At 50.8% G+C, this 16547-nt stretch overlaps 1 protein-coding gene across 2 annotated transcripts; it reads left to right on the top strand.

Moving 5' to 3' along the window:
* Positions 1–224: 224 nt before the first annotated feature.
* On the top strand, positions 225–16547 carry PVR (PVR cell adhesion molecule). Of its 2 annotated transcripts, XM_053604275.1 has the most exons (8): positions 225–508; positions 3327–3680; positions 5338–5643; positions 7986–8103; positions 10936–11084; positions 12671–12781; positions 14582–14613; positions 14990–16547. In XM_053604275.1, the coding sequence occupies exons 1-8, from the start codon at positions 337–339 to the stop codon at positions 15053–15055; spliced, it is 1308 nt and encodes a 435-aa protein (XP_053460250.1). In that variant the 5' UTR covers positions 225–336; the 3' UTR covers positions 15056–16547. The 2 variants fall into 2 exon arrangements, with proteins under 2 accessions (XP_053460250.1, XP_053460251.1); XM_053604276.1 differs by lacking the exon at positions 10936–11084.

The following is a 16547-nucleotide window of genomic DNA, read 5'->3' as shown; positions in this document are numbered from 1 at the left end:
ATCTGTCCGATTATGAGTGGTGAATCTCAGCTCTGCCACTCAGCAACCGCCAGCCTTCATCAAGTTGCGGAATCTCTCTCCGCGCGCCTCAGATTCCCGCCAGTAAAATGGGGGTCCTCGGATCAGAAGCGTCCCGTAGCAGGTGCCACGGAGCAGGCGCAGAGAGGACGCAGTGACTCAGGGACTGCCGACCGCTGCGGCCTCCCCGCAGGCTCCTCCTTTTTTCCTGGTCCACCAGTGTGGACACAGAAGCGGGTTTCCCCTTCCCGCCCCCAGGCACTGGCGCTGCGGTCCCCAGGGGATTCCTGAGGAGAGCTCTGGAATCCGGAGTCGTAGATGCTGCGACCCAGGCCGAGGGAGCGGACGCCGGCGAGCGAGGAGGAGCCGCGTCCCCTGTCCCGGGACCCAGGGGCCCAGAGGAGGCTCGGCATGGCCGGATTGGTGCTCTCCGGGTGGCTGCTGCTGGTCCTGTCACTTGTGTGGCTATTCTGTATACCTCCGGCAGTCGGTGAGTGAAGCCCACGCGGTCCTGTAGCCCTGCTGCCCTCCACCACCACTCCGCACGCAGCCGGGCACTCGGCCCTCAGGGTCCCCAAGGCTGCCGGCTCTCCCCTTCGTCCCGACCCCCACCCGATTCCGCCGCTGGGGGGATTGTGGCAGTGAAGGAGGCAAGACCCTCCTTTCAGCTGCTGCCAGGAAGTGGGTGGAGTTGGGTACAGAGATTCCCTGAAAGGCTGGTGAGTCTGGGAAAAATCAGCCAAGGGTGACTCACACTGGATTACCTTATCTCGAGCTCCCCAAGTCACATCTCTACAGCCTACTGAATCTACAGGAAGGTGACTGATAGGGGGAGGGACAGTAGCACACGACCCCATCCTCCTCTGACCTCAAATGTCTGACCACAAGGGCCTGGCCATTCATTCATTCATTCCTAAAGTCATATGTCCATCCCACACACATTTATTAAGCACCTACTAGGTACCAGGCAGTATTCCAAGGGCTAAGGATTCATAGCTTTGAAGTCAGACAGCCCTCGATTCAAAACTCAGCCCTGACATTTAATACCTCTATGACATCAGGAAAGTTACTTAAGCTCTCTGTTTCCATAAAATGGGGGTTTGGGAGATCTACCTTGTAAGTCTGTTTGGGGAGGATGCTGAGCAATGCTGGACTCAAAGTAATATGGAGGGGATGAGGATGCAGGTCTTGGGCCTGGGGTCTGGGTTAAAACCTCACTTACTCAGAGCCACATACCAAGTCCATGGTAAAGCTCACATTCAAACTCAGACCCCATGGCTCAGTGGGGTGGTTACGGCGCCAGCCACATGCACCGAGGCTGGCGGGTTCAAGCCTGGCCCAGACCAGCCCACCCACAATGACAACCACAACAACAACAAAAAAAAATAGCCAGGCATTGTGGGGGGTGCCTGTAGTCCCAGCTTCTTGGGAGGCTGAGGCAAGAGAATCGCTTAAGCCCAAGAGTTTCAGGTTGCTGTGAGCTGTGATGCCACAGCGCTCTACCGAGGGTGACATAATGAGTCTTTGTCTCAAAAAAAAAAAAAAATCAGACCCTAAATGCCAGAGCATGCTCTCCACCCCCCAAATATCTGGTGCTCCCACTGTGCCCTCCCTCCACCTAGCACTGTCCAAGCACCTTTGTCTGCTGTTCCCTGCTGCTTCTTCCTCATAATGTTTCATAATTATAATACTCACTTATGCTTATCATCATTTATTTCATCATTTAATCCTACCAACAACTCCAATTATCACCCTGGTTGTTTGTTGTTGTTGTTGTTGTTGTTTGAGACAGAGTCTCACTTTGTCGCCCCTGGTAGAGTGTCGTGGTGTCATAGCTCACAGCAACCTCAGACTCCTGGGCTCAAGAAATTCTCTTGCCTCAGCCTCCCCAGGAGCTGGAATTACAGGTGCTCATCACAACACCCAGCTATTTTTAGAGGCGGGGTCTTGCTCTAGCTCAGGCTGGTCTTGAATTTGTGAGCTCAGGCAATCAGAGTGCTGGGATTACAGGCGTGAGCTACCTCACCCAGTGCCACCCCCATTTTACAGATGAGAAAACTGAGGCAGGAGTGAAACCACCTGCACAAGGACCCACAGCTACAGATTCTGGCTCCCTGGTATCAAGGGTTAATATTCCCAAGCACCAGAGCTGCAGTTCAAAGAACTTTACACGTTCCCACCTTCTCCAAATCTTATTATTATATATGAGAATGTGCAGTATTAATGTCCATAAGAGTGAACACATGAAGACCTACTCTCTGCTGGGGCCCTAGACACACAGATTTTCAGATAGTGTCTGGTGGATTAGAGGTCAGGCTCCGAGTACAGACACCCAAGTTCATATCCCAGCTCTACTGCTAATCCCTTTGTGATTTGGAGGAAATCGCACGCTGTTTCTCTTTCCCATGTATAAAGTGATGTTTATGGGGGCTGTGCTTGAGGATTAAATGCTAAGAGAGGTGCCCTCAGAATAGCCGCTGATCTATGTAAGCATCCTGTGAGGGTTCACTGTTATAAGTCCTGTTTTACAAAGTAGGAAAAAGAATCACAGGTTAAGTAACCTGCCTGAAGCCTCAAAACCGAGATTTGAAATGACTTAAAACCCCTGGGCTAATGGTCTTCCTTCCGGTGCAGATCTCTAACCCTAGTTCACCCAGGATAATACCGTATTTTGTGGATTCTAAGACCGAGAGTTTCTTCTCGTTTTTTCCACATTGGCAATACTCTAACCATTCTCAAGGAATAGTGCTGTAAACAACAAGTCGGTGTCTTAAAATAGCACTGGGGCTATAAAAAGTTTCTAGAAAGAGGATGGTAATGTTTGCACAACATTGTGAAGGTACTTAATGGCCACTGAATCGTACACTTTAAAGTGTTAAAGTGTCTTAAATGGTAAACTTAACTAGATATTGGTAAGGGTAGTGGTCCTACGTTGTGAAGGTACTTAATGGCCACCCATGTAAATGGATTAAAATGGATTTTGTGGTAAAATGGATTAAATGGTAAATTTAATATTTTAAACCACAATTTTTAAAATCGATGATACGGAAATGGAGAAAATACGGTAATAGCAGAAAATACGGTCAAGACAGCTGCTGCGAAGGAACCACAGGGGCCGTACCCGGTTACGGACTCACCCTGGACGCCCTAACCCTTCTCCTCTGCCCGGACCTGGATTCCTCTCCCCTCCCCACCTGGGGGTTCCGGGCCCCAGCGTGCAGGTACACGACCAGGTGCGTGGCCTTCCTGTCTAGGCCGGGAGATCAGGGATCTAATCCTTCCTCGGTTCCCCTACCCGACCCCCGCAGGAACCGGGACCGTCCGCGTGCTGGCGTCCACGCAAGTGCGTGGCCTCTTGGGGAACTCTGTAACGCTGCCGTGCCACCTGCAGCCGCTGGAGCCCGGCGTGCAAGTGACGCAGGTGACGTGGATGCGGCAGGAGCTGGCAGGGCAGCCCAGCAGCCTGGCTGTCTTCCACCCGGCGCGGGGCCCCTGGTACTCGGATCCCGGGCGGCTGGAGTTCGTGGCCAAGAGCACTGACCTGCTCAACGCGTCGCTGGTAGTGTCCCAATTGCGCGTAGAGGATGAAGCCAACTACACCTGTCAGTTCGCCACGTTCCCTCAGGGCAGCTCGAGCAACAGTACCTGGCTGCGCGTGCTGGGTGAGCAGGAGCGGGTGCGAGGGGAACGAAAGGAAGGGGGACGTCGCGAGAGGAGCCGGGAGGTGGGCCAAGAGGAAGAGGGCCTGGGAGGGAGGGAGAGTCCCTCCACTGCAGGGATTCTGTGGGAAAGGAGGGCGGGCCATTTGTGGAAGGAGGTTGTTGGGGGTTCCTGCTGGGCTGGAGAGAGTTTAGATCTTCCAGAGTGAAGAACCTGGAGACTGAAAACAGACTGTCCTGGAGGCAGGGATGAGTTTTCTCTCCTTCCTTCCTTCTTTTCCTTCCTTCCTCCCTCCCTCCCTTCTTTCCCCCATCCCTCCCTCCCTTCCTTCCTCTTACTCTGTCACCCCAGCTAGAGTGCTCTGGCTTCATAGCTCACAGCAAACTTCTGGGCTCAAGTGATCCTCTTGCCTCAGCCTCCACAGCAGCTGGGACTATAGGCACCCACCACAAGGCCCCCTAATTTTTCTATTTTTAGTACAGATGGGTTGCTCTTGCTCAGGCTGATCTCAAACTCCTAAGCTCAAGAAATCCAACCACCTTGGCCTCCCAGAGTGCTGGGACTACAGGGGTGAGCCACAGCACCAGCCTGGGCCCCTCCTTTTGTCATCTATAAAAGGTCCTAAGGGTCCTCGTAAGTTTGTCCAGTGAAGCACTTAGAACAGAGGTCTTTGTGGGCTGGTCCACAGAGGGCCTCATAGCTATCAGTCGTTGTCACTCCGCTACTGAAGAGGGAGAAGGCTGAAACTGACTGACGGGAGAGCAGGGATCCTGACAGCCTGCAGAGGAGCGTTTTCTGGCCCCCTGGAACCATAGTGTCCACCTCTTGAAACCTGAGCAAGAAGTCTCTGTGCCTCAAGTGTCCTCATCTGTGGGATGAAAATGGCCGTGAGGATTAGTAAGAGCTGACTTTTTTTCTTTTTTGACTTATGTGCTGGAAACTTTTCCAGCCTGTGCATAAGTAACTCGTGAAGTGTTAAGGGCTTGAAACAGTGCCTGGCACACCGCAACAGACCAAGTCTTGTCACTCCCGCAAGCCTGGGATTTCAGGCATTAATTAAGAGGAGGGTAAAACAGAAACTGTGAGTCAGATTAAAACCTCTTCAGTAAATAATAACACAGTCATTGGAAAGGAACTCAGGTTTGGGAATCACAAGGTGTCTGGGTCAAGGTGGTTTTGGAGTCAGACAGACCTGCCAGGGCTCAGCCCTCTTCTCCTCCACAGAGCCCTCTTTGATCCACTGCCCCAGACTCAGGCACACTCTGGGCTCCCCCATTCCAGCTCTACTGACCCTGAGTCATCCCTGCCCAGGCAAGAGTCTGTCTTCTTCTTGGGCTGTGTACCCCCTGAAGGCAGGGCCAGGCCTGTCTTGGTCATTGCTGCATCCCCAGGCTGCCTATCAAATCATATTTACTGAGCACTTATTATGTGCCAAGTACCAGCAAATTCTCATTGCCTATGACTCCATCATTATCCCCAGTTGACAGACAAGGAAACTGAGGCATAGACCTGCCCAAGGCCACCCAGCTGCTCAGGGACAGAGCTGGAGTTTGAACTATACCATCCTGTACCCTTAATGAACACCCCTCTTCTGCTGCTGAGCGGTTGGTTGGGTGACTGCTAGTGAGAAGTGACCTGTCCTGTTTGCTTCTCTCCCAGTTCAGCCCCAGAACACAGCTGAACCACAGATGGAACCACCTAGCCTGTTCACCTCAGAGCCTGTGCCTGTGGCCCGCTGCATGTCCACAGGGGGTCGCCCAGCTGCCCAAATCACCTGGTCCTCACACCTAAATGGAACAGTCAATAACAGCCAGGTAGTGGGGCCCCTGCCTGGCACGTTCACTGTCATCAGTTTCTTGACCGTGGTGCCCTCAAGCCAAGTGGACGGCAAGAACATCACCTGCAGAGTGGACCACGAGAGCTTCAAAGAGCCCCAGTTGCTGCCTGTGAACCTCACCGTGTTCTGTAAGTGTGCCCAGGTGCAGGCGAGGAAGGGAGAGAACTGCTGCCAAGCTGCCTCCATTGCCCCTTCCTCTCCACTGACTCCCGGGATACTCTTGACATGCCTCTGTCATCTGCACTCACTCCCTGACTGTTGTCTACCCGCCCCACATTCATTGTCCACACCAGCTGCCCAGCCACTGACAAAACCGTCCCTATTGTCCACACCAACTACTTAGGCCACAGTCAATGCTGCTACCCAGGTCATCTGCCCTGGCTCCCTAGCCACTGTCTACACTGATACACCACACTGTCTATACTGGCCTCCGTGAGCACAGCTTACACTGCCTCCTATACTTTGCCTACGTCTGCTTCCCTGGGCAGCTGTCTACACTGGTTCTCCCTGTCAGCACTGCTTCCCCATGGTCTACACCCACTCCTTTATCCGTTTTCTACACTGCCTTGACATTGTCTACACTGGCTCTTCTGGACCACAGATAAGATTTCCTCCACTGTCTATACCAGCTATTTAGGGCACCAGCTGTGGGGAGTTGTCATTGTTCCCCATGTTATCTAGAACGGCTCACGTGACCACTGTCCACGTGGATGCCCTCCTTGTTCTACACTGGTTCTCTGAGGCACTCTCCAGTGCCCCCAAACACTGTCTACGCAGAATGCCCTGGAGAAGTGTCTGTGCCCACCTCCCACATTGTACATACCGGCTTCCCTGAGCCACAGTCTCTGTCTCCACCAGGTCCTAACCATATTAGCCTTCGGATTTTTTACGCTGGCTCCTCTGGGCAGGATCTATACTCTCCGCACTCCTGGTCTACACTTCTCTCTGCCCAATATTGTCTACACCAGCTCATCTATAGGCTACTTACCCTCCCCCCACATTGCTACCACTGGCTGCCCTATGTTCTGTCTACACAGCCTCCATCTGCATCTGCCCTAATGCTCCATCGGTGTCACCTCCGCTCACTCCCCAGCATGTTGTCAGCATAGACACCTGCAGACTCATCAGCACTGACACCCCAGGGACTCTCTAAGCAGCACTGTCCAACAGGAGCTGGGTGCACGCTGCATGTGGGATTTTCAGTTTTCTGGTAGCCACTCCATTAAACAAATTAAAAGAAAAAGATGAATTTAATTTTAACAGTTAATTTTATTTTACCTAATATACCCAAGGTATTATAATTTCAACATGCAGTCAGGTGTTGAAGATTACTCATGAGATCTTTCACATTCTTTTTGCCATAGTTTGTGACCAGCGGTTTCCATGTTGAACAGCACAAATCTAGACCAAGCTCCCACACTGTCTACCCTGGTTCATCCAGACACTGTCTACAGTACACACATACACACATCTGCGAACACACTGAGCCTGTCTTAATGTCTCCAGCTCCCTGGACACACTGATATCACCCCTCCTACGACATTTTCAACACTGGCTCCTACATAATAGCATTGGCTCTGATATCCCAATACTCTGTCTACGCTGAGACCATCAGTATTTCTACACAAACTCACCTAGCCATTACCACGCTGTCCCTCCCATCATTGTCTATACTGGCCACTTTCCCCCTGCCCGGGCAATTGGTACACTGATTACCTCAGGCCTGTCTGTGCTGGGGACCCTCTTAACATTCTCCCTAGGTCCGAGGGAAGAAGAGGTCTACACTGAGGCCTGCCCATCCCTCAAAAGACACTGTCTCACCGGCCTTCCTCCTGAGGACTTTGAAGTCTTCCCTCAATCCCTTTGGGGATGGGTGAGCAGGAGGTTGGAGCAGACCCATCCAGGCCTCTGTCCCACGGGACATGTCAGAGCCTTGAATATGTTCCTGTGTTATCAGTACCCAAGAGGCCTTTTCTCACAGGACACCCAAGACACACCTGAACCAGACTATTCGGGAAAACTAGAAAGGCAGGTCCTTAGGGCAGCGTCCATAGCTCAGTGGGTAGGGTGCTGGCCACATACACCCGGGCTGGTGGGTTCGAACCTGGCATGGGCCAGCTAAACAACAATGACATCCCTCAATGGTGGGGGTGGGGAGGCGCCTGTAGTCCCAGCTACTTGGGAGGCTGAGGCAAGAGAATCGCTTCAGCCCAAGAGTTGGAGGTTGCTGTGAGCTGTGATGCCATGGCACTCTACCAAGGGCTACATAGTGAGACTCTATCTCAAAAAAAAATAGAAAGGCAGGTCTTGAGAAGCCCTCTCTGTGCCCACTGTCCCAGACACCTCACAGGTCTCTCTAGCTCTGGTTGTTCTCCAAACATGCTGAAGCCTTTTCCTATTATGATATAAATTCCACAGACCTTCAGGCCCCTCTGAAGGCTGTATGAACCTGTGTGTCCATTTCCCCCAGACCCCCCTGAGGTCAGCATCTCTGGCTACGATGGCAAATGGTACCTCAACCAGCGTGAAGCCAACCTGACCTGCAACGTCCGAAGCAATCCAGAGCCCACGAGCTATAACTGGAGCACGTGAGTACTGAGTAGCCCTGGACCCCTGGGTCTGAGGGAGGAGGGACAGGGCTGGAGGAGGAGGGACTAGGGCTGGACTCCTGGGTCTGAGGGAGGAGTGACTGAGGGTGGACCCCTGGATCTGAGAGACAGGGGAGATTCAGGAAAAGAAAAAGAAAAAACGTTGACTTTGGGCTCCCAGTAAAATTTGTCTTGCAATTGCAGAGTTCAGGTTTGGTCCAAGCTCATATATGCACCTGCTCTTTAGGGCGTGCCTGCTCTGTGCTCTCCCCCTCGCCCCACATAACCTCACTCTGCACAGTCAGCCCAAGATAAAGATCAGCCAGGAGAGAGTAGACACACCTTGTGTAACCTGCTCAGTCATCTCTGAGAAAGCAAGTACTCTCCATTGCCTCAAAGAAAAAGTTGAGGCTCAGAGCAATAAGATTTCCCCAAATCCATACCGAAGCTGTGATTAAGAGTAGGGGAAGCAAGGGGATGAATTATTTTACATCATTTTATTGGGCCTTTTCCCTCATTACAGAAATAAATTGTGTCCTTTGTGGAAACTTCAGACAGTATAGTTATAACCAAAGAGGAGAAAGTAACGCCTGTATTCAACTGCACTCAGCCACCTCCAGAAATGTCCACTGTCACCCTTCCCTTTATCTCTACATTTTTGTCCTGTTTGTTTTTTTGAGACAAAGTCTCACTCTGTCACCCTCAATAGAGTGCTGTGACATCATAGCTCACAACAATCTCAAATTCTTGGGCTCAAGTGATCCTCTTGTCTCAGCCTCCCAAGTAGCTGGACTACAGGCACCCACCACCAATGCCCAGCTAATTTTATGGATGGGATCTCACTTTCGTTCAGGCTGGTCTCAAGCTCCTGAGCTCAAGCAATTCACCCGCCTTGGCCTCCCAGAATGCTAGGATTATAGGCACGAGCCACCACAACCGGCCTCATCTCTATGTTTCTAAACAAAATCTAGAATTGTGCCGTATGTACAATTTGAAACTTTTCCTCTATTTTGTGAACACTTTCTCATGTCAAAGAACATGGATCTACAATCTCCTTTCCCTGGTGTTTTATTAGGAAAACTTTTAATTTTATTTATTTATTTATTTATTTTGAGACAGAGTATCACTCTGTCACCCTTGGTAGAGTGCTGTGGCATCACAGCTTGTGGCATCACAGCTCACAGCAACCTCCAACTCGTGGACTTAAGTGATTCTCTTGCTTCAGCCTCCCGAGTAGCTGGGACTACAGGTGCCCGCCACTACACTCGGCTGTTTTTTGTTGCAGTTGTTTTAGCTGGCCGGGGCCGGATTCAAACCTGCCACCGTGGTATATGGGGCCGGCGCCTTACCCACTGAGCCACAGGCACCACCCAAAACCTTTTAAATGTACAGAAAAATCATACGAATTTTCCAGTGAACACTTAAAGTCCATTACATGGATTCTCCCACTAACATTTTACTGTGCTTGCTTTCACACATTCTGTCCACTAGTCTCTCCCTCTATCCATCTATCAGTCTGTCTTATTTTAATGCATTCTGAAGTACCCACAACCCGTTTTTTAATGTCCCTGGAACTCTGTCATAAATGTATGGCATCAATTATTTAACTTGTCCCTAACATGGGATATGACAATCACTTTCCATTTTCAACACTGCAAAGGCCCCGTGGTGGTGACCATCATCGACCATCTACCTCTGTGGGTAGCCCAGTCATTTGTCAATTGTCAGTGGAAGGAATTGCCCATCAGAGTCTCACTTTGTCGCCCCAGTAGAGTGCTGTGGCTTCAGATAGAGCTCACAGCAACTTCATATTCCTGGGCTCAAGCAATTCTATTGCCTCAGCCTCTCAAGTAGCTGGGACTACAGGCATCCGCCAAAATGCCCACCTATTTTTAGAGACAGGTCTCGCTTTAGCTCCAGCTGGTCTCGAACTCATGAGCTCAGGTGATCTGCCCACCTTGGCCTCCCAGAGAGCTGGGATTACAGTCATGAGCCATTGTCAAAGGTTTTCAGTTGGTGTTGACAGAGGTCCTGCCTCTAAGCTCTGCAATTCAGGCTCTTGGCCTGGCAGCTAGGTTTACACCCAGCACTGCAGAGCGCCTCCACCTTTGTGCATTAAGCCCACATTCTTTGACTGCTCACTCTGTGCCAGGTGCTATCGGCACATATGTCAACATCAGTCCCTGAATACGCAAACACCCTGGAAGCCTATTGGGGATCAACAAAGAAGCCACTGTGGATGGAAAGGTGGGGAAAGGGGGCAGAGTAATGGATAATGTGGGCAGAGGTCAGGGGAGGGGCAGATCACGTGAAACCTGTGGCCTGGTGAGCACTTTGGTTTCATTCTCCCTGGAAGGTTTTAAAAAAAGGTTTGTGGGGCAGCGCCTGTGGCTCAAAGGAGTAGGGCACTGGCCCCATATGCTGGAGGTGGTGGGTTCAAACCCAGCCCCGGCCCCCCACCAAAAAAAAAAACTGCAAAAAAAAAGGTTTGTGAGCTGGCTTAGAGCTCACAGACGACCTCTGGTGGCCATGTGGGGAACATACAAGACAGCCGGGACAGAAAGAGCCCACCAAGGAGCCCCACCCACTGCTGTGTCCAGGAGGTGGCCTTGAGGAGCTGCTGGACTCTGAGTACACTTTGAAGGTGGGGCCAGAAGGATTTACTGGTGTGTTGGATGTGGGCATGAAAGGAAGATGAGCCAGGGGACCCCAAAGTTGCTCTCAGCTTACATCATACACGGCATGAGGATTTCTGGCACTATGTGAGTGCTCAGTTGCTGTTACTTTGGACCTCCAGCAGAGACTTCTCCCTCACCTGTCTGTCTCTCCCAGGACCAATGGTTCCCTACCACCCTCTGCCGTGCCCCAGGGTGCCTGGCTCCTGATTTATCTTGTGGACAAGTCGATCAACACGACTTTCATCTGCAGTGTCACCAATGATATAGGGACTGGCCAGGGGAAACTGGCCATCCTGGTCAAAGGTGAGGAGCTCCCTGGGTGGGGAGAACAGAGGAACCAAAGGATTCTCTATGACAGAGAGGCTGAGGGTGGTCCTGCGTGAAGGGAAGCCCTCAGAATACTCTCTGACTCCCATCCTTCTCCTAAGCCCTCTCACGAAAGGACCGATGGGGCTAGCTTTACTCTCCTGCCAACTCAGTATCTGTACCACTGGTACCATTGTCTCACCATCTGGCTATACCCTCTTAACAAACCCAGGCAGGGGCTCAGCTCCTGTAGCTCAGCAGCTAGGGCGCCAGCCACATACACCAGAGCTGGTGGGTTCAAATCCAGCCCGGGCCTGCCAAACAATGACAACTACAAAAAAAAAAATAGCCGGATGTTGTGGCAGGCACCTGTAGACCCAGCTACATGGGAAACTGGGCAAGAGAATCACTTGAGCCCAAGAGTTTGAGGTTTCTGTGAGCTGTGATACCATGGCACTCTACCCAGGTTGACAGCTTAAGACTCTGTCTCAAAAAAAAAAAACCAAAAACCCAGGCAGGGGTAATTGTGGGACGCCTCTTTTCCAGGAGCACAGAAAAGTCTTTCTAAGTGTATTAGGCCAAATTCTATCAATTGAAATTTACAGAAGCATTATGCAAAGTAGTCTAAGCCAAAAAGAAAAAAAAATACTAGTGAAAAATAAATCTAGGCTCAGCGCCTGTGGCTCAAGCAGCTAGGGCGCCAGGCACATACACCTGAGCTGGCGGGTTTGAATCCAGCCCGGGCCCACCAAACAACAATGATGGCTACAACCAAAAAATAGCCGGGCTTTGTGGCGGGTGCCTGTAATCCTAGCTACTTGGGAGGCAGAGACAGGAAACTCGCTTGAGCCCAGGAGTTTGAGGTTGCTGTGAGCTATGATGCCACAGCACTCTACCCAGGGCAACAGCTTGAGGCTCTGTCTCAAAAAAAAAGAAAAATAAATCTAGGCACTCCAACTATGTAACCCAGGGACTTTTTCTTTTAACATCTCATCTCTGCTTTTCTTTATTCTATCTTTATTCCCAAGCAGGCTCTGTCCTTGGAGAAGCAAGATGGCCCTCAGAAGCTACAAACTCACATTCTACCACTTTAGAAATCCTAAGAGAAAGAACACACCACTTTTTCTTTCTTTCTTTTTTTTTTTTTTTTGAGACAGAGTCTCACTATGTTACCCTTGGTAGAGTGCCGTGGCATCACAGCCCATAGCAACCTTGCCTCAACCTGCCAAGTAGCTGGGACTACAGGCTTCCACCACAGTGCCTGGCTAGAACACACCACTTTCAATAGCTGTAGCCGAATTCCCAAAACTGGCTGCCATTGGCCCAACTTGGGCCATAGCCCGACTATGAACCAATCACAGCAGCCGAGACCAAATGTTCTGATTGTTCTGAGTCAAAGTTTTATCCTAGGAACCAGAGAGTAGGGTCAAGCCCACCTGAATAATACAGAGGGTCGGGGTTGAGTGGTAGCTACCTATAGGAAATTCAAGGTGCTGTTCCAAGAGTGAAGGGTAATGTTTGCCAGGAAGTGAAAATGCTAGAAGTTTCCTAACCTAGATACCTGTTTTCATCTTCTCTTCCAGACCAGTCAGACTCAGTCAAGTTCCATGTGATCATCTCTGTGGTTGTGGTAATCCTGGTGTTCCTGGCCATACTGGTGGGCGGGATTTGTTTCAGGCTCTCCAGATCCACCTGTGAGTTTTTTCCTCTTTGAAACCCCTACCTGTCTGCCAGGAGTGAGCCTCACCAGAGGTCCCAATATTGAGCCAACCCCTAGGCTAAGCCTCTCACTGAATCCTCACCCCAAGGCCATGAGGCTTCCCCTATTTGACCGCTGAAGACACAAAACCAGGGAGTCTTGTTCATTTTGATTCATTTCACAAATATTGAGAAAGTTGGGAGAAGAGTACATTGGGCCTCAAGAGCCCTATGGACTTGGGCTTTTAATTTGGGTGACATGGGAGCCCCTGCCAGATGGACTGGGGAGGATTAGTACTTAACCCCACCTCCTTGCTCAGGAGTGTGTGACAGGAACTGGCTCCTGATCCTCTTCTGCTCTAATAAGGGCCTGATGATTTCACACCCCAGATTTTGCGCAGGCCATTCCCTGCCTGGAGCAGCCTCCCGTGGCTCCTTCTGGCAAATTGATTCAGGGAATTCTGTAATCAGAAAAGCTCCCTTTTGCTGAGCACTTTCTACCTGCCAGGTGCTTCCTGTGCACAGCCTCCCTCAATGCTAACAAGCCCCCAGGAAATGTCCTTTTGTGAGCCAAGTTTTACAGATGAGGAAGTGTCTGCTCTGAGCAATGGGGTTATCTGCCTGTCACATAACTAGAAAGTGATTGATCAGGAGTAGAAGGCAGGTATTTGGCTACAAAGTTTTTTCCTGAACCACCAAACAAAACTGACCCCTCACATCCCAGCTGGATGCCTCCTCCTCCAGGAAGCCCTCCCTGACCTCCGAAAATGGGCCAAACACCCACTCTGGGCTCTCTCATCCCAGCCTTGCCTGCTCTGAGGTCTTATCTGCCTCCCCCATTGTACTGGGGGAGCTGTCATGGTCACAGCTCTGTCCCCAGCACTGCCTAGCAACGGGCCAGACACAAAGGAGGCACTTGAGGAAGTTGTTTGCGGAGGGAATGTGTCAACTCCAAAGCCAGACTTCTCAGGCACGCTCTGTCCTTGGAGAAGTAAGATGGCCCTCAGAAACTACAGGCTCACATCCTACCATTTTAGCAATCCCAAGGGAAAGAACACACCACTTTCAATAGCTGTACCCAAAACCCCTGAGCTGGCTGTCATTGCCCAATGTCGGCCACAGCCCACCTACGAACCAATCACAGCAGCCAGGGAGAATGAGATGTTCTACTGCCCCATTAGTTACGTCACCAGGGGCAAATGGCTTAATCTCTGTGACTCAGTTTCCTCATCTGTGGGGGGGTTAACTGTACCTGATAATATGAGTAAAGCACTTGCTGCAGCATTTGTCATCTTGTAAGCCCGTGCTGGGTAGATACCAGCTACCGACATTGCTGTTAGGATCATTATCATTATTATGAGAGTGAGGTCTGTGAGAACAGGGATTTTTGTCTGTTTTATTCACAAAAGTAGACATTTACCACTTGCTGAATACACCTTCTATTTGCCGAACAGACCCCTCTTCGATAGTTGTGGAAACTGAGGCAGCTGGTTAAGTCACTTGGTCACACAGCTCCTCAAGGACAGAGATAGGATTTGAACCCACCCAGAGCCTGTGCTCAATAAATACTTACCTGGATTTAATAACTAAGTGAATAACTGGATGACCTGATCCTTAAAGAGCGTGCACACAACCCCTGTCTGACAAATGTACAAACCACCGAGGGAAGTGGTGCCTCATGTAATAGCAGAGGCAGGACGTAGAATTTTAGGGGCCCTGACACCCACACATGTCCTCTTCCCAAGCTTCCCAGCATTGTCATTCCCACCTAACAAATTCCCCTCCTGTTTCCCCAGGTTGGAAGCGTGGCAGCCCCTCGGCTAACGGGGTAAGTGCAGTGGTGGTGCTGAGGAAGATGTGGGGTGTGCACACGTCACAGACCGTCCCAGCCTCAGGAGCTGGGGTCTTGTCTTCCATTTCCCAACCCCTCCGGCGGGGCAGCATCCCCCGGGGAGCTTGCGAACACAGCCTGCTGAGAGTCTGGGCTGGTGGGCTTGTGATGGGGGCTGGGGGTGTACATATTAGTGTGTCTCCCCGCAAATCCCACTCCCTGATGCTCCTGGCCACACCTTGAGAAGTACTGCCCTGGCTTCCAGGGAGGGGCAGACAGGACGGCAGCATTCTGCATGTTGGGCTTCAGTGGGAAAGTTTTGTCTGATTTTGTTGAAAAGGACCCAAAGCTAACATGTGAATACCCTCTGTAGACTGTCTCCTACTTAGCTGTGAGCACTGAAGCCGGCCTTCCCCAGGATACACAGAGCACAAGATGACAGCATCGGGACTAAAAGCAGATAAAGGCTCCGGCTGACAAAGACACGTGTCTCCGTGGCTGGACCCCGACCCAATGGATGAACATCCCCCCACCAAAGAGACTGGCGACCCTCCCCCATGCCAGACCTCGCAACAAGGTGGGCAGGGGCAAGCTGAGGGGTCTCCAAGGCCACCCTCAGCTTCCATCATTCAAAAGAAGAACTCCTAGAACTCAGTTTATTACAGGGAAGGAATAGAGATTAAGATCAGCAAAGAGACAAGACACATAGGCCTGGGCCCAAGAGAGACCAGTCACCAGCTTCCAGTTGTCCCTTCCCAGTGGAGTCACATGGAAATTGTGACTTAATTCATCCAGCAATGATGTATAACAACATGCAAGAAGTGTTCCCAATCAGAACAGCTCACCCAAGATCTTAGTGTCCAGAGATTTTATTGGGCATCTGCTACATGACTGACCTTCCACACAGCTGATATACCATGTGGCCCAAGGTCCCCACCATAAATCATATCATTAGCATAGGCCACCCAGAGTGGCCCAAATCCCCCAGGTAAACTAACAGGCAGGATATGCCAAAGGATTTGAGATGACCTCCTAGGAGCTGAGAGCAAAGGGCCGTATCTTTCTTTGGACAAGGTTAAGCCTTACTACAACACTGGACTACACAGAATGGTGTGGGTGCCGGAAAATTTGGGGTAAGAATTTGGCCCACGGCCTTGAGCTTCCAAATCTCTGTATCAGTCAGATCACTATGGTTACAAGAAGCAGCCACTGACCCTGGTCACCAGAAGAGAACCGGAGGCTGGAACTCAGGTCCCAAGCTGCTGCATGGGCCTGTCCAAAGGACAGGAAGACTGGTGGGTGTGAACTTTGGAGGAGGTTATCAGCTCCAGCCACCCTGTGCCACCAACATCTGCAGCAGAAAAGCTGGAGTTGACAGGAAGAAAGCCACAAAGGAAGGCAAGATGCAGTTTCCAAAGCAAAGGGAAGAGAAGGTGGGGCAGCCATCACTACAGCTCCCCTAGGACCAGGACCCCAAGGCCCAGGAGGCAGAACTGCTCTTGTGCAACTGGCCAGTTTACTTTTTAGAAGTCTAAGCTCTCGGGGGCAGGCACCATAATTCCTCTTACAGAGAAAATTCTCTGTTAGGGAAAATATCTTTTGGGAGATACCACCTCGGGCCAGGAGGCTAAACAGGAAAGTTAGGTTTGAGCTGCTCTGTAACAGAAGATGGCAGAAAAGAAGAGTTGCTTCCAGAAAAGATGGAAGAATTGGGGAGGATGGGAAATGGGAAAGAGATAAGAACCAGCAGGGTGGCAGGCATGCGTGACTTAAGGGCTAATGAGACCAGAGGGTCCCCATAGAGTTGGGAGGGGGGCAAAGAGAGATTGGTTGCTTTGCTGAACAGAAGCCTGTTGTCTGTCACCAGCCCCCAGCCTATTTATTATCTCACTAAAGCCTATTTATTACACCATTAAAGCTTATTTATTTTA

Source organism: Nycticebus coucang, chromosome 10, assembly GCF_027406575.1.
Source record: "Nycticebus coucang isolate mNycCou1 chromosome 10, mNycCou1.pri, whole genome shotgun sequence".
NCBI classification, from domain to species: Eukaryota; Metazoa; Chordata; class Mammalia; order Primates; family Lorisidae; genus Nycticebus; species Nycticebus coucang.
This window is presented reverse-complemented; position numbering and strand designations above follow the sequence as displayed.

Excerpts from the sequence above, each read along its gene's own strand:
- PVR (XM_053604275.1), top strand. The coding sequence starts at position 337 with ATGCTGCGACCCAGGCCGAGGGAGCGGACGCCGGCGAGCGAGGAGGAG. Across the intron at positions 11,085-12,670 it reads ACTGGCCATCCTGGTCAAAG|ACCAGTCAGACTCAGTCAAG; the intron begins GTGAGGAGCTCC and ends CTTCTCTTCCAG. Across the intron at positions 14,614-14,989 it reads GCAGCCCCTCGGCTAACGGG|ACTGTCTCCTACTTAGCTGT; the intron begins GTAAGTGCAGTG and ends TACCCTCTGTAG.